Here is a 20,111-nt window from a genome sequence, read left to right as displayed (position 1 = left end):
AGGCTTCAACACCAACAAAAAGCATAAACACTTCTGGTTAGCAAGATCTATTTAACAGGTAACACCACAACCATTTCATGTGAGTTAATTAATTACAGCACTTCAATAGGCACCCCCAAGCCCCTCAATCCCCACCATGTTTATACTAGTTAGGTACTACAAGTCGCCAGACTTAACTGGCACAGGCATTTTGACCAAGGAGGAAAAAAATAAAAATAAAAAAAATCTGCCATGTATTTTATTGCTACCAGTGCACTGGGAATTTGAAGGGGCAACTGATTTAAAAGCTACAGTCACTTCAGTAGATAGAACAAAAACATATTAAAAAAATAGGACTTAAACCCACAAATAATCAAATAGATGTTTATCACATAGTTTACCTCAGTATTTTAACCAACATTATACATTTTATTGTTTAGAAAAAATGACAACATTGCAGAAAAATAAAACAAAATTTGTTAATAGGACAAATGTTTTACATGATGGTATAAAAAGTGTAATGGGAGCCTGAAAGGGAACCAAGGGAAATGGAACCAAATAAACACCCCCAAAAACACTAGTCCAGACAAAGCAAGAAGCTAAAACAAATTCCAGATGTGTAAGTCTGAAGGTTTTAGCTTTTTCAAATACACAACTATGTGTGCCTTTCACCATCACAGCCACGATTGAATGAGACTTTTTGTACTACTGTACCCTTCAACAGGCCAGTCTGCAAGTTAAAACAAATAAAATAAACTGCTAATTCATTGAGTATGCAATTACGGACTGCTTTTAGCTGTTATAAAAAGCTTGTTTACACATCTAATGGTTTATCTTTTATATTCAAACTGTGCTTAATATTTTTTAGTTCAGACATACTGAAACCCAGCAGCACAGACGGTTTGTGATTATTTATCGCCTTTAAACATATATTCCTTCTTTTTCCAAAGAAAGATGCAACATCAATTTTCCACGCATATAGCAGCAAAGTAAGTAATTCCACCTCTTTTTTAGAAGGATATGGCCTCTTATGAAAGTAGTCTGTCAAAAACTGTTTTTGAGCCTCGTATGAATTGTGATCATACTGTTTAGGATCTACTGCTAGAAAGCGAAGATCGTCACTAGAAGGAAGCTTCCTCATCTCAGTCCTAGTATGAATCTTCTGTCGTTTGAAAGGCACTACCCCTGAATTCACTTCTTTTTCTGGAGCTAGAACTACGCCAGTACTTAAGCTCAGAGGCTGCTGTTCCTTATTCCTTTGGTCTTCTGCAACAAAGCAGGAATCCGATTGCTTTCTTTTCAGTACCACTGAATCATGCTTTTCGCCGTTCACGAACAGTAGCTCTTTCTTCTCACTACGCTCAAGCTGCATCTTCATGCTTGAGTTGCTGTCTTTGGGAGCACTTCTACAACGGAGCAAATGTACAGCAATAGCTGTTAGAGTCATATTTCCAGTGTACACACCACAACAGTGGATGCACTTGAAAGCAGGAGATTTTAAAATTGTATGTACAGTTGGCATTATATGATGCCGCTCTTTCAAATGCATTTCATAGATTTCTTTACTAACAAACGTACCAAAGCAAAAGGGACAGGTTAACACTTTTTTGTTGCATCTATTATTCACTTCTGCCGTCTGAGGCTTCACTTTGATGTAAACAGGGACAAGTGTCCTTGAATTTAGTCCAGCAAGCACTGCCAAATGTACTTCTCTTTCACCGATGTCTTCCTCTGGTAACACTGTACTGAAATCAAAGTGTGGAAACACAAGGTCACCCTGAGCATCATTACCTAACTGAAATCCTCTGTTGCTATAATCTGCATGTAACTGCTTTTTCCCATTGTGTGTGGTTTTATTGTGTTCCATGAGGCTTTTTAAGTCATGGAAAGTAACTGTGCAAAACAAGCAAGCTAAGCCATGCATCAACAGATGTTTCATGAGCTCTTCCTCACAGAGAAAACATTTACAAGAGAAACACCGGACCGTCTTTTCTGTCATCCACCTTAGAAAGGGTGCACAAGCTGCAAGTTTGTCGGGTTCCAGGGTTTCCTCCGTTTTTACTTCACCATGTTGGTGGGCAACCTCCACATGCACCTGGTAGACGTTTGATGGGAAAAGCTCGTTGCAAACTGGGCAAGTCTTCCACTGCTTAGCCTGTCTGACAGCCTGACTTGTTTCAGGATCAGGCGGGGAGGCTTGTAACGATATATTCTGAGACATTAAAACCACTGGAGGAGAAGGTGCACTAGCTGGTGACTGGGACAACTGAGTTACCGTCCCAGACTGCATTAGCTGGATGGGCACTTGCGGTGGTGTAACAGTGGCTACTCCACCACCAGGAGGTACAGGCAAAGTAACGGAAACGGGGGCAAGCGTGTACGTAGGTATCCCATTAACCTGCTTACCGGTTGGAATCAACTGCCGAAGTATAGAACCTGCAGTCAAAAAAGCTGTGTTTTGAGAAACTGCAGGTTGAACTGGCTGATTTACTGGGATAACTGCTGATGCAACAGGTTGATTAAGCTGAAGAAACCCAGGTCTGACAGGCTGCCTGACAGGAACAACCCCAGATACAACAGGCGGGTTAAGCTGGAGAACACCGGACCCAACTGTCTGCACCACAGGAAGGACCCTGGGACCAATGGGTCTGTTCCCATTCCCAAGAGACTGGTTGACAGAAAGAACTCCTGGTGCAACCGGTTGATTCACAGGGCTGACAGGCTGAATAACAGGCAGCGTTCCAGCTGCAACCGGACCATTTATAGTACCAATGGGTTGATTAACAGGAAAGAGCCCAGGCCTGACAGGCTGATTAAGAGGAAGAACTGCAGGGGCCACAGCTCTATTTACAGTCCCAACGGAATGATTAAGAGGAACAGCTCCAGCACTCACAGGCTGATTAAGGGGGAGCCTATGGGAAACAATGATAGACTGGGAAGGTGACGGCTGAATATTAACATTATTCTGACCTACAGGAATATTACTGGATACAAGAGTAACATGTGATGGGCTAACAATTGGAGCAGAAGTTGTATGTAGAACGCTACCAGAGGCACTTGGAACAGTCAGTGATCCGACTGTGTTCTGAACTGCTTTTGGCTGCACCACACTCTGGGTTTGATTATTCTGTGGAAATGCAAGCTGGACGCAAGACGGAGCTGTGACAGAACCTGCTGGGGCAGTGGCAGGCCCTGCAGATGGAGCAGCTGCTGTCACACCTTGAACAGGCTTTGGAGCAATTTGCATTTGTTTCACAAGTCCTGGTTTCTTAATATGTTCTGAAATCACAGACCGAAGTTTGTTCTCCAGGTCTCGGTGCGTTTCAGCTGTCAGGACATGATACATTAAAGAATCTTGGCTGTTTGCAGAAGCATTACATTTTTTACAGTAGTGCTCAACAGAATTCTCATTACTTTCATCAGACTTCTGGCCAAAATACGTACTTACTAAGTCCTGAAAATGGTACAGCAGCACATGTTTCTTCATATTGTAATACAATGTGTCTGTGAAGTGACATTTTAGACATGTGAAGTTTATGATGTCACTTCTGAATTGTTTCATGCCATCCAAAATGCTGACTGTATAGTTCTGTATTCTTTTATTAGATGAATGAAACATTCGGATATGTTTTCCCACTATTTTGGGATGAGAAGCAAATGCACATTTTGGGCAAGGAACCACCAGCTCTTGGTCCATTTCATCCTCATGGTAACGGTGCAAGTGATTCTTGAATGAAGTAAGCAATTTTGAGGAGAACTTGCATAAGCTACAGCAGTACGGCTTTGTTCTGTATCTCTGCAAACAAAACAAAAACATCCACTTAGAAACTGCCAGTTCCTAAATCCGTGTTATCTGTTTGAAAGTAAGTCTGCACTATCACCTGTCAAAAATGCCTTTACCAGACGTATAGCATGTATCTTCTCAAGTTTCTTCTGTTTTTGAAAAGCAGACTTAAAGATGACATACTTAAAGGCAGAAATATTTGTGCCCTTTTTGCTTCTTTATAATTTATTAAAAAGCCTTAAGCGAGTTCATTTCTATTCCACGAGAATAATTCTGAAGCCTATTTTTAAAGATGGGAATCACAAAATAAGCTAAGAAGAATTTGCATGCCACTGTACATAGGAGGTGAAGCCCTAGCAATTAAGAACACCAGCCCTTGTACTGTGACACTCTTAAAGCTTTGTTTAGTTCAGGGCCACCTCCCATCTACTGGAGGAAAAGAAAAAAAAAAAAAAAAAAAAAAAAAAAAAAAGGGGTTGGGGGGGTTGTGTATTTCAATACCTTATCCTTCACTGAAAGCTCTCCAGAAGTATCTTTCCCATCAAAGCCACAAAACACTGATTATTTTTTTTTAAGAACATTATTTTGAAGCCAGACTAACAGTAGAAAAAGAAAGGAATAAAACTCCCTTTTATGATAAAGCAGCAATGACCTCTTCGTATTATCTCAAAATACTGAGCATCCCATCACAGTAATTTCTTTAAGAAATTTCCTCTAGCACACTCATTATAGAGCATATACATTCTTTTCAGAAAGATATTATAACTGTATAAAAATAAACTTAAATATCTTCCACTAAACAGTGGTTTGCTCCCTCAATTACAGGTCACTTGACAGCATTACATTTCGAATCCATATGAACATTATTTGCTCTTCCTGACAAAAACAGCAGTCCTGTCAACCATTTTGCATTAGCTTCCTAGAAAGTTGACCCTGGCTCCTGCCAAAAGCTACAAAATCAGTCACAGCCAGCATCCAGGTGACAGATCTGCACTCTCAAACATCTAGTGGAACTTGTCTGTTCCCTCAGATGCGTTTCACACCTCACTTCTGCCCCTGATGAAATACCATCCAAAAAGAACAAGCTGTTCCACCACTACAGCATCCAGCCTAGCTAGATCACCCACATATGTCACAAACATGTTATCAAGAACTGTAACAAAAACTGCGCAAATTTTTTTTTTCTCTTCATTTCATATAGCCATGAAGGTGTCATCTACTAGCAGTACTAGAAGAGTCCCCTGACAATAACAAAAATCTAACCTCCAAATTCAAAAGACTGGGTCAGATAAAGCCACTGGCTGGCTAAGGCTGCTGAAGGGTATGCTATGAAAGCATCAGTGAATTATCCTCTATTTACACTCTAGGCGTTTTGTGTCAGCTGCTAGCAAACAGCACCACAGCAAATCAGAAGCTTCAACCTTACTTTTGAAGCATACTGAGCAGAGAAAGGACACTGACACTACTGAACTAATGGAGCGTACAGAGCATTACGAACAGCTAAACCTCACTAGCCTTACTTCTCAAGAAATCAGGTGACAGAGGCAACTGCTCATTTTAATTGGTTGTCTGAGGCTTAGAAAAGTTTATATGCTTTTAAACACTGGGCCCACATACCCTTTACTTTCCCCCTCCCACCCCATTTCTGGTTTGGGTTTTTCTATCCCCATAAACTTATACCGTAGTGTAATACACCATCAATATTTCCTTGCTGCCAAGTCTGAACAATTGTCATTAGGTGCAGTGAGAACACTACAAGTGGTCCAAGTGATGAATTAATTTACTATTATGTCGTAACAATGGCTTTACTTCTTCTATAAACAAGCACTGCAGCATACCACTAAGAAACCGCCCCAGTACTTGCATACTGTTGAGTCTAGGGGAAATAATGCCACCTTAGATCATTTGGGTTTTGATGGAGGTAAAAATTATGAGACTTCAGCAAATGAAGTTCTGTACCTCAAGTTCTCTCAAAATAGGATGAACCCAAAAGATCCACTACTTAGCTCAAAAAAACCCCAAACCACCACCAAGAAAAAAAATCCCCAAAAACTCCGCTTCAGCAAAACAGAAGTATGTGGAAGTCTGCTACTTCTATGTTTTCTGTATGAAATGGAGCTCTTCCCCACAGAGACCTTAGAAAATCACTTTGTTAGCATCTTCTCCTTGCATATGTGTCTTAAGCTGATTCTTATGTTCCTAAGTGTTAACTACAGTTTACTAACAGCATCTCAGTTTTACAGAAAATTTGAAAACATAAAAGTTCTAAGCTGCTTAGGAAAAGTGAAGCACCTTTGAGATTGACCAACACAACCCTAAACTGTACAGATGGAATCCAAAAGGGCTTATTAGAGGCATTTGGGAAAAACTCAAATTAGTCCCACTCCAGAGAACACACCCCAGAACACAGTAACACTTTCCATTGTGTAGTCTCACATCTCCCTAAAAATAGTACTAATGGTAGAAATCACCAACACATATAGACAGACATCATCTCTAGCCTACTGAGTTTCCAGTGTAGCTCAAACAATTTATTTTCCCCTTAAGGAAACAGCTTTGGAACAGAACATCCTGAAAGACCAAGTTACTTTTCCCAAATATACACAGCATGATGCCAAGAGGTATGTGAATGATAAACAACATTTGACTGTTTTAAGAAAATGGGTAAGAAGTAAGTTTAGTACCCAAAAGACACAGCTTGGCAAATCTGTTCCACTGCAACGCATCACAAAGTCTACACTGAAACTCATCAGATCAGATTCCGGTCTTGTTTTTCAGACATGCTGACTAGCTGAGTCAGGATCTGTGTTCTTCCTTCTGGTAAGGATCGGGGGTCTCTGCCTGGCCTCTCTCCAGACATTAGGGATGAAATAAGATTCCCTCTCTAGTGCATGACTTCTAGTTCTTTTCCTCTTTCACTGAAATGGCTTGCCATTTTTCATAAAGGACTGTGAGAAGACTGAAAAAACCCAAACAACCCTTCATCCTAAGTTTTTGACAGGAAGCTTCACTTGCTCTACCTTCATCCTCCTCTTCCCTGTTTCATGTCTGGGGAGGAGGGGGAACTCCCCTGCTCATCTAACACAGATGTCCCAACACTGAATTTTTTTCTTCGGTCAAAAGATAGAGGAAAAGACAAAAAAGACAAAATCATCAAGGTTAGAGAGCTCAGACAACATGCTGGCTGGAGCCAGGAGGCTCCATTGGTTTGTTCATCTCAACCCTGCCCTTCTTATAGATTCTAGCTTCACAGAAGATTCCAGCTACACGGAACCAAAAGCTGTTTTCACACACGCCAATTTAACTTAATACACCTTCCACTGCAATCCTATCCCAAACCACTAATGGTAACTTCAGTTTAATCCACTCACACCTACGCAATCACATTTTCACCCTTCCAACGAAACAAGTGTATTGTACACAACAGCCGGTTAGGACTACTCATCAGACTAAAAAAGCTCATAGGCTAAAAAGGCTGAACATTAGTATGACATCTTAAATACTGATGGTCAGGGTTGTACCCTTAAAGACAGCGAACAGCATACACAGTCCTCAATCAGCTGCACTGCAGGGAAGAACAGAGGAAATGAAAGATTATTCCCTGACTAATAATACCTAGAAAACAGGACGTGAAAGCTAATTTTTTTACCATTAAAAAGGTGTATTTTAACTTTTCCATGACTTCTGAAAGCGATGAAATTCAGCGATTCCCCATGCATGTCTAACCAGACCTTACATACACATACCTTCCTCTTTCCCACGGATTCCCAAGGAGAGACATCACTCCATGAAGTGTTGCAGAAGTGTTTTTCACCTGGGTCAAAACTTTTAAGATTCTAAAAGAAAAAAGAAAACAAGAAATAATCTGCTTTTGCAGCCTGTTCTGAATATAAAAATAGTCTCAATACAAACCAAAGAAAAAAGGAAAAAACACACAGAGGATGAATGGGAAGTCCGTACAGTATTCAGATATAGGTCTCAAAATTCAGTTCAAGGAAATTACTTCTTTGATCCCTCTTCATTTTACCTCAAGTACTTGTTCATATGACTGCCTCATAATAAAGCCATAATTCTGAACTCTTCATAGTTACTGAAAATAATGTAGGAGTCAAAATATTTACGCTTTATTTCTGTTGCTTCTAGCCAAGTTCACAGTGAATACTGAAAGATATTTTTCTCCCTCTGCCTTCCTCCTCCTAAATCTGTAATATTTCACCATTTACTTCCATTTATTAACTTACCGCTACAGTTTACTTTGCAACAAGTTTTAGTATTAAATCTTCATAGCATTGCTATGCTTTTAACTTTGAAAAACAAAGACATTCCCAGAACCTTATTTCAAAGAGCAGCTGTATTTTGCCTCAAGCTGTAAAAACAACAATATTATCACCTCTGGAACCACCATGCCAGGGTAAACAACATTCCCTATAGCATTCTTATCAATCCCATTGAACCAGTTCATGTTCCTCAAGGCAAAACCAGCTACTACTCTAAAATTTTTCAGAGTTTAAATGAAGACTTAAAGACGACTATGTTAAAGCTAAGAGTTTACTAAAGGAAAGCCTCTGACATTACAGCGTACTTAAAGAGTACTACTTTGACAGTCAAACTAGTAATCTAGCACAAAAGCCTTTCTTCCTAGCAGAGACTAATTAAGAACTTTCAGCCTAAAAACTAATCCCTTTGGTCTCCAACCTACAAAGAGGATACTAGTTGTATGTGAAATTCGTTCACTTTCCTCACAAACTACTGTCCATTATCATGTCTTATTAGAACAGTTTAAGACCAACTTTGAGACCAGATGGCAGGTCAAGCTTGCACTGTATCATTTCATACCATTTCCTAAACTGTCCAGCCTCCTCACAAGGACAATGTTCAGAAATCAGTCTTAATATTAGTGGAGGAAAGAAGACTGAAGCTACTTCCCACCTATTAAGTCATCACACAACCTATTCTACCAAAAAGAAACACCATCATTCTATGAGCCAAGAACAAATCAAGTACTAAACCCCATTACTCTAGCTGCTAAAGTCATACCAAAACCAGCCCCAGATTACCTGGCAAAAACAAACTGAAGTTATGAACTTTGCTGAGGGAGAATTATTGGGGGGATGACGATACCCACACACACAAAAAAACCCACTAAAATGGTAATTTTTGGGCCTACATCTCACACCGCTTTTTCCAGAATGGAAATGTTTGCTCGGTTTGCCACAACCATCATTTATTAAAAGTGAAACAAAACCACACACACACAAACACACACCACTACCACACCAACCAACCAACCACAACACACCTTATTCCTCATTCACCACTAAAATCTATACTGCAATCAACAAGTTAGACTGCCATCAACTTCACAGCAAAAACACTAGCATCATCAAAACATTTCTCCTTCAAAGGGCCAAGGCACAACAGCTTCTGACTCAGAGGTTTAATTACAAAACAATATACAACACAAACAACAGTAAGAAAATGGAAATTTACTAGACTTTTTCCCCTGAGCTCTTACGATATTTAGATATATCAAACATTGTTCAACTGCAATAACCAAGAATGTTCCAGAATTAGTTCTGCATGTAGATCTTTACCATTTTTTTCTCAGCTGTTTACTTACCCAGTTTCAGAACACCACAAAAAATACAATACCACCCCTACAGATAGTTAACTTACTTTAGTACCATCATACAGAATTAATCCAAACTCTTAAATTGAAGTCACGAACACACCGAACAGCCAAAAAAGCCTGTGTACCAGCTGGCTAAAATACACTACTGTTTAGTTGCACTACTGAGTGCATTACTTGTTTGCACTTTTTCTGCTATCAGGCTTACCAATCTGATGGTGTGAATTCCTCCTACTTGTTGCACAATACTTTCTCCCTAAAGTAGCAACAATGGTACTAGGTTCATCTTGATATCTCAGTACACATGCATATACTATTTAAGATGCAGAACTGAACTACAACTCAGTAAGGCAAGTTTGGTATTTTTCCCTGGACACAAAGTTTAAAGGCCTACACCAAAGTCACTGATCTAACTGGCTGAGTTTTCAGAAATAGCGAAAACCTGTATATCCTTCAAAGGCTTGCCCTTGGAACATGACAGGATGCCTTTGAGTAGACTTAAGTCTTCGTCTGCTTGTGATTTTAAAAGACCTGCCAAAAAGCTGCAGTGCGGTACACATTTCTTTAGTCTGTGGTGGTTTTCCTAAAACTGTACTGGTTCCTGCTGTTGAAATATTACTAGCAGAGAAGAATACACAGCACCATCTATAACACATCTTGTTGAGAAATCAGTTTCTTTCAACGTTACGTACTAAACCACTGAATTCCACCCTGGCATACGAGTAGTCAGTCATGAGTAATACTTCATAGTAAAGGTCACACCATAAAGATCTGTGGCAGAGCAGCATCACATACACTAAAAGCGTTTATGTTTCAGATTGGTTTACATTATTTCAAATGCTTTACCTTCAACAATTCCCTGCAGCTGTCAAGCCCAAGATCCACAAGAATGCCCTTCACCTTTTTTCGAGCCTTCCTGATACTATCAAGATTTTGAACAGGAATTTGAAACATTTTGCACTTTTCCTGGAAAAAAAAAATCAAACACAAAAAAAAGCGATGGAACACTTCAACACAGGCATTTAACAGTATTAGAACAAAAACTAAAGTCTAAAAAATTCATTCTTAAATATGAAAATCCAAAAGCCTTAAGCTGAAGAACCAGTCTCATTAACATTTCCCAGTAGATGACTTGCTTCCTCTTGAAGGAAAGCAAAAATGCTTGGGGGGGGGGGGGCAGACAGGATTCCTTTACATTTTTTCTCTCATACCTACACAAAATTCCAAGTTTTTCTTTCAGATCTCTCCGTGTACACATGGCAGCTACAGTGTTTTGCATTTGTTTGGTAAAAGAACATGAACACCACAGTTTTACTAAGGTCTATTCAGAAAATTCCTATCATCTCATCTAGGAAGAGGAATTCAACAACTTCCACCTTGCAAGTTAGTGTCAGGATGAGAAGCCTCTTTGATAATTCAGTATGTTGTCGTTTATGTACATGCTTAAAATATAATTGCTAGTAAAACTCTAAATTTCCTGCAGAAGTTTCTGCTGCTGTAAGCAGATACAGACCTTGGCATAAAACAAGCTACTACAGTATTAAGGCAGCAGAAAATAAATGTAATTAAAGTATGGCACTGACAGCTAGAAGTGGGACAAATTTTTTTAATACCCATATGCTTTCAGCTCTCCTCCTCTGAAGAAGTGTATATAGCTCTATTGCCTTCCCTTACTCCAGAATTTGGATTTATACCCGACCCTGCTCCCCCTTCCAGCAAGCTGCAATAGCTAGAGTCCAACATACAGAGGAGTATGACAACAAACGCAAGACTACAGAAAGACAGATTATCTGCTGCTGGCCATGTCTGAAGGACTGCTGCACGGCACGGTTGCCTACCTGTCTACAACATAGCCCCTGGAAGGCTCTACCACAGGGGTCCTCAAACTATGGCCTGTGGGCCAGATATGGCCCCCCAGGGTCCTCAATCCGGCCCCCGGTATTTACAGAACCCCCCCGTCCCCGCTGGGGATTGGGGGGGGAAACCAAGCAGCGGCAGATGACTTCCTGCCACCTCATCCGCGCGCCAGCCCCCTGTTTAAAAAGTTTGAGGACCCCTGCAGTCTAGCACTTCCCCAATAGCTAGGCTTTTATCATCACTGCCTAAGGAGCTGGGCTATGGACACACCAGTTGCTTCTCTTCAGCTCCCAGTACACCGTAAGGTATCCCCATGCACTTAGCTTTAAAAGTATGTGCCTTTATCATCTCCTCCCTAGATGACAGCAAAATGCAATTTAGACTGAGATTTAAGTAACTGAAACGGGCACAGAATGCAACAGAACTACCCTGCACCGAAAAAGGACAGCGGGAGCTTCACAAGTACTCTGTTCTTAAATAACTGACAGAGGACCCAATAGAGTTTAAAAGAACCTAGTTCCTATCGCTAGAAAATTTATCCACCCAGGTCAAGTTCTAACAAAAAGAAAAAGAGAAAATCCCTAAACAGCACTTCAGCCTTGATGGCCCTGAATGTCTTGAAAAGCTGCACTTCTAAAAAAAAAAAAAAAAAAAAAAAAAAAAAAGATCACTGTCAACATGAAATCTTTGCCTGGAAAGGAAAGACAACTGTAAAAACTCCTCCAACATAAGTAAGAAGCTACAAGCTAAGCCTCACCAAACTAAAAAAAACTGAAACACAACACCTTTTTCTACTTTGTATGTCATTACTCAAGACAACAATAATTTACATACAAATCGTACAGTTAAGATTTTTTAGAATTAAAATTCAAACAACTCACATGCTATTCTCCTCTTCTTCTCCCCCCAAAGGAAAGGTGTGTAGAGAGAAATGGAGAGGGAGCCCCATTTGACAGATGCTAGTCTTGTTTTCTAATCTTTTTTATCCGTAAGAAGTCTGGAAGACATTCTGACACCATTGGGGTGGGTGTGGAAAGCAACCTATACAGAATGGAATACATCAGTGACTAATCTGTCATTCTATCAAAAGCCAAGGAGTAAAATTAAGACATAAAATTCTTTTTTTTAAAGTGAAGTCAAACAGGAATTCGTATAGCCTGGTTAAAGCTTCATGATCAGTCCCTCTATGACAGCAGGTTATGTGCACCAACCCCACGGTCCACTGCTGGTAACAACAGGGCTGACAGGATGCCACCATGCTCACATCAGCCAGGAGATGCGGTTCAATACATTAGGCTCCACTGGGAACAGCTCCTCCATCTCAGTCCGTTAACTGATACGCTGATGCTACTGAAGGTGAAGCAGACATTTCTTGAGGCATGTCTACCTTACAAAAAAGAAACACTGGTCTACAAAGGTGGTATAGTATGTAACTTCCATTTCAGAATGATTACTGGGTAAGAAAACTCTTGAGATACATGTAAGTCATTAATCCTGGAGACAGACAAGAGACAACAACAGGAGGGACAGGCTTGAGTACAAATGACTTATTTTCCAATTTTCAAGTAGCTGGTCTTCAATCCAAGATGTACATTTCTGAATCACATGCAATGCTATTTATCTGCTATTTAAACAAACTGTTTTTCTAAGTGTAAGACTCTTAATTTACTCTCATCTAACATTCTCTGTACCCATTAGACCAGTAATGCCCCATCATAAAGATCACAAAATTTCAACCTTCTAAGCTTATTCCCTCAAGTTCTCAGTTTAATTCCCTGGTTGCTATACACCTCGTTATCCATATTCTTTTACTACCAATTTATCTTTTACTTTGGACATTCTTCAGGCCTTAGCTTGCACTTTTGTTTCCATGCATAACTACAGGCAATCTTCTGCTGGTATGCAACCCATTCTTAGCCAGCAAATTCAACATGAAAGCACTAAAATTAAATTAAACCCAAGTTACCCTAGCCCAAAAGTCTTGGTTCTTTTACCGTGTTGGCTACCTAAAGACAGATTTATCTTAAACTACTTTTAACTGTAGTTTCCAAAAAAAAAAAATTAAAAAATAATGATAATCCATTGAGTTTTCACAGACAGTACCTTTTCATAAGCAGAACCAAGGTAATTTAATAGCAAAATAAAAGAGCAGATGATGTCCCAAACTCAGTTCTAAAAAGATCACTCAACCCTTGCTCAGGTCAGATTTTATCCATCAATCTATTCCTGCATTTACTGTTCATTTAGGTTAACACCTCCATAACGATAGAGCAAACTGGAGTTTCATGCCACACTAAAGGATCCCTTCGTTTCTCTAACGTTTGTAATCATGTATTATAACATCCAACTACGTTCAGCTTTTCAACAAACATCACAAACGCAACTCTTCCCCTTCTGGTGGTACTGCAGTATTTTAGTACTAATCTAAACACAAGGTAATGGTCTGGACAGCATCCTACTAGTCAAAGACAAATACTACTAATTTGCTGAGTAACTATGCTCAACTATAATTTCTCTGCATTAAAGAAAAGCAAAAATGCTAACATTTCACTTCGTCAAAGTGAGAGGTCACTACAAAATGGGAAGTTCCTGTTTTGCCTTCCTTTCAGTTTACTACTTGGAACAATACTCGCTTGCCTTGGAAGGAACCTCAACAGGACACCCAGCCCAGCCTCCTACTCAAAGGAGGCTCAGCAATGAACTGCAACCACAGCGCTCGGTGTCTCAGCCTGTCAGGTCTTGGAAACTCCTGTAGACAGAGGTCTGACAGCCTCTCTGGGTAACCTCTTCCAGTGACTGACTGCACCCAGCGTAAGGCGTTTTTTCCTTACATCAAATCAGCACCATTTTAGTTCGCGTTCCTAAGGAAACCAGGCATATGCAATCAAATTAAATATGACACTGGTATGGAGCTGGAGCAAGGAAGATGCAGAAATGTGCCTTCCACACACATGCAAATACATCCAGCAAAACCCAACAGTAAAGTAGATGATCAGGCATTTCTAGAGATTTCATGAAAACAAGCAGCTAAAGAGAAATGCTATTAGAAGATCCACAGAGAAAAATGCTGCAACATAACCCTTTTTTAGACACCAGATAACCTACACAGAAGTCAGACCTCCAGATGCATTCCTAGAAAGCTGGCCTTCATTAGTCTGTTGCTCACAGAACTGCTTACACTACGAAAATTACGAAAGGCTTACACATTTTGTCCTTTCACATAATCTGCACTGGAAATTCAGCCATTCTCAGTTTTGATACCTTTTTATCTTGTAAACTGTCAACAGTAATGGCAGAAGAGATTTTTTATGAAGACTTTCAGGTTTTGGGATATTTAGGTGGGAAGTATTTTTAAAGGTTTGTTTTAACAGCTTGTATTTCAGCAGTTATACCAGAACTGACTCATTAGAAGTTGATAAATCAGTATTAGTTGAGAAAACAGTAATAACTGCTCCATTCCTGAAAATGAAACAAAGAGCATGTGATTACTAATCCTCAGATTCTAAAGAACAAGAACCCAGGATGTCAAAGACAGCAGCCAGAAGGACAAGCATGCTGAGAAACTGCCTAGAAGAATGCGGGTTCAGCTTGGCCATGCTGATTTTACTCTCAACAATTCTGTTTTGTTTTCAGTAAGCTTACAAGTCTCCAAAAGTCATACCTGGATATCTGCTAACCGCATTATTACATGGATGGTTCCAGTCCCTGGACTCTTATCTGTACCTTCTGAGAGACACCTAACCGGATTTACAAGTGCGTTGTAACCATCAAAGCTTATCCAGTCTTTGGAAGGAGAGGGAAGAAATGCATATAGCTTCCTATCAACATCTCTAGGTGTTTTAACGGCTTTGAAAGATTTGATTCCTGGAAAGAAAAGCAGTCAATTGATTAGAATGGATACTATTATTGGTTATTATTTCATTTTTTGTAAATTAAAATAGATTAACAAAACTTACTAAAAGCAGTTCTGGTCAACAGAACAAAACAATGCTACCTTATCTTCCTAAATTCCAATTTCTGTCAAAGTGCAACTTGATAGAAACCTCGCTAAGTCAGAAACCTTTAGGGGTCTAGAATTACAGATCTCTTATAGTCCCAGTAATTTCACTCTTTTTCTTGGCTATAAATCACATACCTGTTAAAAAAAGTAATCTAATCAACACAAAGCAAGCCATCATTCAGTGGTTGCTAACACAGTAAAAAGGATTAAGGTATGTGATTACATACATAAAGACACAGCACCTCAACCCACATCTTACCTAAAAAGTCACACCAAAATGAATTTAGGTCACCAAATCTAGCTACTATGGTTTAAATAACTATTGTGATGTTTCATAACACAATCAAGTCTGTTAACCAAGACTAGTTAGAAGAGAAGGTGGCACTACACCATCCAATTCATGGAGCCTTCCTACAGCACACAGTGCTTGACTCACCTGGGGGTCAGCATTAGCCAGAACCCAAGCCCATTCTAGACTACTTGAGGAGCTAAGTGGAGCCTACTCAAATCCCATAGGACTCATCAGCCCCATGTGTAAGTGAGCAGAAGAGTCACACAACCAAGCCCAGCTACCCTAGGAAGAAGTACAACTGAGTCTGCACGGCACTAGTCAACGTGATATGACTCAAAGACATTTCACACAGGTGCACAGAACAGTCCCTAGCACAGATAATCCACAACCAGAGTAATTCAGCATGGGGACAGAACTGAAAAATAAAATAAGGCTGTGCTACAGGTTTCAGCAGCAGGACCAAAGTGTTTAAACACAAGCCAACTCTTAGCAGTGTTCAACAAGACTTAACCCAAATCAGTGAGTTTCCAGCAGTAAAACATAAGGCACTGTAAAACCGTGCTTGTGTGCTCTTCATTGTGTCTGAAGATTTGTTACAATTTGGGGGGTTTTGTTGTTGGGTTTTTTACAAATGAACTGTTAGAATTACAGGTTTTATTACAGCTCATAATGTAGCATATTCACTACACACAATTTGTCTAAATATTGTTCTAAAGAAATCCCCTTTTCTTGATCAAAATTCAACTGAAAGATTATTTTAAAAAGCACCAAGATTTCTAGAATATAGACTGGAGTGGGGATCCCCAGAGCGAGTCTTTTAAAGACTTGTAATGGAACACATTTAAACTTTTAGGAGTTCAAAAGATGTATTTCTGATGATAGAAAACTGTTAAAGAAAATGACCAGTGCCCACCCCAACAGTTTACCTGTCAGAACTTAAGTATTCATCAGTTAAGAGGGAGAAGTTTGTAATTTTGACAGTACAGAACTATGAACTGCTACAGCACAAGTGAAATACTTTTTTTTTTATTCCATTTACAAATCAAACAGGACAAAAAAAAACTTAGCTACTTGCTCTCAAGTGCAAGGCAAGCATACCCAAATAGCCTTAATGATTTGCATTGCACGGGTTATGTTTGGTTAATTATTCATAAAATTTTTCTATTTTTTTCAAAAATTCATGCATTGCTTAAGTACCACAATCATATTGAATGCAATTTTGCATCCATTAACATTTTAGTCCTAATTCTGCATATGCAGTATTCCCAAGCACATCACCACAGTCTTCGATGAACTGTTTGAAAGACCCGCATCGCCTAGAAGCAATTAGGGCTTTGCACCCACCTACGCTGAGCCAGCCCGTTAAGTCGGTTCCTTAGATGTTCTATTGCTCCACTACTGGCAGAAATTGGAGGGGGGAAAAACCCAAGCAGCCCTAAGCAGCTGCTGAGGGGCAGCCGCAGAGCGGAGCCCTCGCCGGGCGCTGCCGCCCCGCCCAGCTCAGCCCCGCTGCTGGCCGCGGGTGGGGCAGGGCTGCTCCCCCGCCCGCCCCCTGCGAGACCACACGGCGGCCACCTCCGCCGCCTGCCCAAGCCGGGCACGGCGGGAGCGCCCCGCCGGCCCGGGGAGCGGCCAAGAGCCGCCCGCAGCGCTCCAGCTACCGCGGGGGCTTCAGCGACAGGAGGGCCCGGCGCCCACGGCGCTGCCCCGGCGGGGAGACACGGCGCCCCCAACGCAGCGCCCCGGCCGCGCGGTTCGGCTCGGCGCACCGCCCCTCCCCGGCCGTCCCCCCGCGAAGCCCTCGGCGAGGCGGGCCCCGACCCCCCGCACCCCGCCGCGGCGAGCCAAGAGCCGGGCGCAACCGCCCGGGCGCGCCGAAGCCAGTGCTTCCTGACAGGCGCCGGCGCACCGCCTGGCCCCCGCGGCGGCAGCGCCTCCGCCCGCGCCCCTCGGGGCGGCGCGCCCTAGGGGAGCCGCCGGCCCGCCCCGCTGCACCTACCCGGCCGCCCTACAGGGGGAGCTCGCCGTCGCTCCGCCGCCTCGCTGCCGCCTGCTGGGCCGCGGGCCCGCACCGCCGCCTCCGCCCGCCGCTCCGCGCCGCGCCGGCCCCGCCGCTCCGCCGCCGCTTCGGCCGCCGCACCACTCCCGTGCCGCGCCGCGCCCGCCGCCCCGCCCCGCGGCTCCTCCTCCGCCGCTGCCGCGCTCACCCCGGGCGCCACGAGGGCGGCGGCCGCAGCGTCGCCGGAGCCCGCGACCGACCTCGGCTCAGCCCCCGCGCAGCGCCTGCCGCCCCGCGCCCGCCCCTCAGCCTCCGGCCGCTCCCCATCCAGCGCCAGAAAGAGAAAATGGCGCTCGATTATCCCAGGAAGTGACGTCGCAGCTCATTTGCATGCCAGGCAGCCAGCCAATGGGAAGAGACTTGAGGCAACGCTCCCATTGGCTCCCCAGAGGAGCTGGGCGCGGCTGAGGGGCGTGGCCTCAGGTGTCGTCCCCGCCCCCCAGCCCCGGGGCCCACCTGCGCCCCTGCCACCTGCCTCTCCCGCCCGCGACCTCCCGGGGGCACCACTGGGGGCTCTCGCGAGAGCTGGGGCCGTGACGTCACCCTGCACTGGGCGTGGCTCCGCGATGCCGTGCCCCTCATGTGAGACCACCACGTGATTGCCCAGCAGCACTCTCTTTGGCCCGCGGGGAATGCTGGGTGACACCTCATGCAGCCAATAGCAGCAGCGAGGCCTGCTCGGCTGTGCCACGCCCACCCCACACCTTCCCACCCCAGCTGCACCACGCCCGTCCCACACCTTCCAGCCTGTGGCCGGCTGCGGAGCTGAGGACGGGGCTGCAGGAGCCAGGGCAGGGGCCTGGGAGCCTTGGCTGGGTGCCTCTGCGGTTACGCCAGCAGCATGGTTGATACCAGAAGGCACTGCAACCTCATAGACAGTGTGGCTCTGTAGGCCATCCCTTGAGCCATGTCTACCTAGTGTCTCCATGTTAAGCAGCAAACACACTTCTTACTCCAGCGGTGGTTGGAGGTGGCTCCTCACGAACACCAGATGGAAAGGGAATTGACCTCTGTGCTGGCAGGTGGCAGCCAGACCACATGGACCAAGACAACCATCCACATGGGCAGCGTGGTCACTCTGGGTGGGACACACACCACAGTGGAGGTGCGTGAGGCCATGCTGGATCCCATCTCAGCACACCAGGACCTGTTCCCTGCCATCACCCTGGGATGGCTTGTCACCTTTCTCTTACCCATGAGGTTGTCCTGGCTTTGCTCAGGCCATCTCCAAAGGGTTCATCAACTAGGTGCTTTAACTAGAGCTTCTGTAAGTGTTCATGTGAAGGAAGTGCTTATCACATGGAGGCCAAGGGGAGTTCTGCCGCTGGCCTTGGTAGCCGTACAGTTTCATTGTTTGTCTACCTATAGCTCAATGTGCATCAACATGTTGGCCAACTCCCACCAAAGTCTGTCCAGGCCACAGCCATAGAGTGACTGGTATCTGGTCAAAAAACTATACTAATAAAATATCCACATCGGCAGGAAAAATTTCTGGTTTTTTTTTTTACAGTAACAGCCACAAAAGTTATTTACCTTTGTAGCCAACACTAAGTACATTTAAACATACTTAGTTTTAAGGTTTTTTTGAGTGATAACCTTCTCACCTTAAAAATTTATTTGATACAATTTCATCAGCCAGGTGCTTTTTTGCACCGTTGTATGTGCAGCAAGGGTGTAGGCAAGTCAAGGCTCAATTTAAATGGAGAAAAGGGCAGCCATCTATGAAAGATAAATTATTCATAATAGATATGTGACCACAACATAAAAAAAATTGTTGTTACTGTTATAACAATATTAATTGTTATTACACAAGGAGGGATATATCTCAGTAGTTAAAAATGTAGCATTTAAAATAATCAGCTGCTGTCTAATAGTTCATGAAGCAAAATAATTAACTATGGCTCTGCCCAAATGGAAACGCCCAATGGCTCCCACATAATCAACAACATTAAACTTCTGTTGCAACAGAGCATCACCAAATAATTGCTGAGTGTTTCAAACAATGGGTATGTTAAAAAGACTAAGTGAAAGATTAAGTCTTGTGAAAGGGTCTTTTATGGCCAAACACAGGAGCAAAACTGTGGAGTACCTCCAGTTTCTCACAGAAGCAGGGAATGGGTGAGGTGGGAAGGGACCTCTGGAGCCCATCTGATCCAGCCCCACCTGCTCAGGCAGGGTCACCCAGAGCCAGTTCCCCAGGATCATGTCCAGACAGCTTTTGAAACCAGCCTGTGCTTTCTATCACAGTAGTACAAATGAGAGCTTCATTATAAAGCATGCAGATTAACTATACCTACATAACAGCTTTTGTTGTAAATGTTAGCTGTTTGTCAGATCTCCAGCTGTCAAATCATGCAGTGTACTCAGCAAACTCGGGTCCTATTTAAGTGAGGTGGAGTTAGCGCTTCCTTGGGAAAGGAGGTTACTTTTTCACATTGTGGGACTAGCATTAAATTGCACGCATTGAAAGTTAGATCTGTTAGCTTCCAGCACATCCTTAAGACCTTCCAA

The 20,111-nt window shown here is 42.8% G+C and overlaps 1 protein-coding gene across 12 annotated transcripts; it reads right to left on the bottom strand.

Moving 5' to 3' along the window:
• Positions 1 to 220: 220 nt before the first annotated feature.
• Positions 221 to 17,882, bottom strand: ADNP2 (ADNP homeobox 2). 12 transcript variants are annotated; one of them, XM_056333642.1, is made up of 6 exons: positions 14,911 to 17,335; positions 12,514 to 12,632; positions 12,131 to 12,290; positions 10,239 to 10,358; positions 7,510 to 7,599; positions 221 to 3,775 (listed from the first exon to the last, which is right to left on the bottom strand). In XM_056333642.1, the coding sequence occupies exons 4-6, from the start codon at positions 10,344 to 10,346 to the stop codon at positions 794 to 796; spliced, it is 3,180 nt and encodes a 1,059-aa protein (XP_056189617.1). In that variant the 5' UTR covers positions 10,347 to 10,358; positions 12,131 to 12,290; positions 12,514 to 12,632; positions 14,911 to 17,335; the 3' UTR covers positions 221 to 793. The 12 variants fall into 12 exon arrangements, with proteins under 12 accessions (XP_056189617.1, XP_056189610.1, XP_056189620.1 ...); XM_056333635.1 differs by adding an exon at positions 17,749 to 17,882 and having other exon boundaries at positions 12,131 to 15,113; XM_056333645.1 differs by lacking the exons at positions 12,514 to 12,632; positions 14,911 to 17,335 and adding an exon at positions 17,749 to 17,865.
• Positions 17,883 to 20,111: the final 2,229 nt, after the last annotated feature.

The sequence above is a fragment of the Falco biarmicus genome, chromosome 3 (genome assembly GCF_023638135.1).
Source record: "Falco biarmicus isolate bFalBia1 chromosome 3, bFalBia1.pri, whole genome shotgun sequence".
Classification (NCBI taxonomy): domain Eukaryota; kingdom Metazoa; phylum Chordata; class Aves; order Falconiformes; family Falconidae; genus Falco; species Falco biarmicus.
Note: the sequence above shows the minus strand (reverse complement) of the source record. Positions and strands in the feature narration are given on the sequence as shown.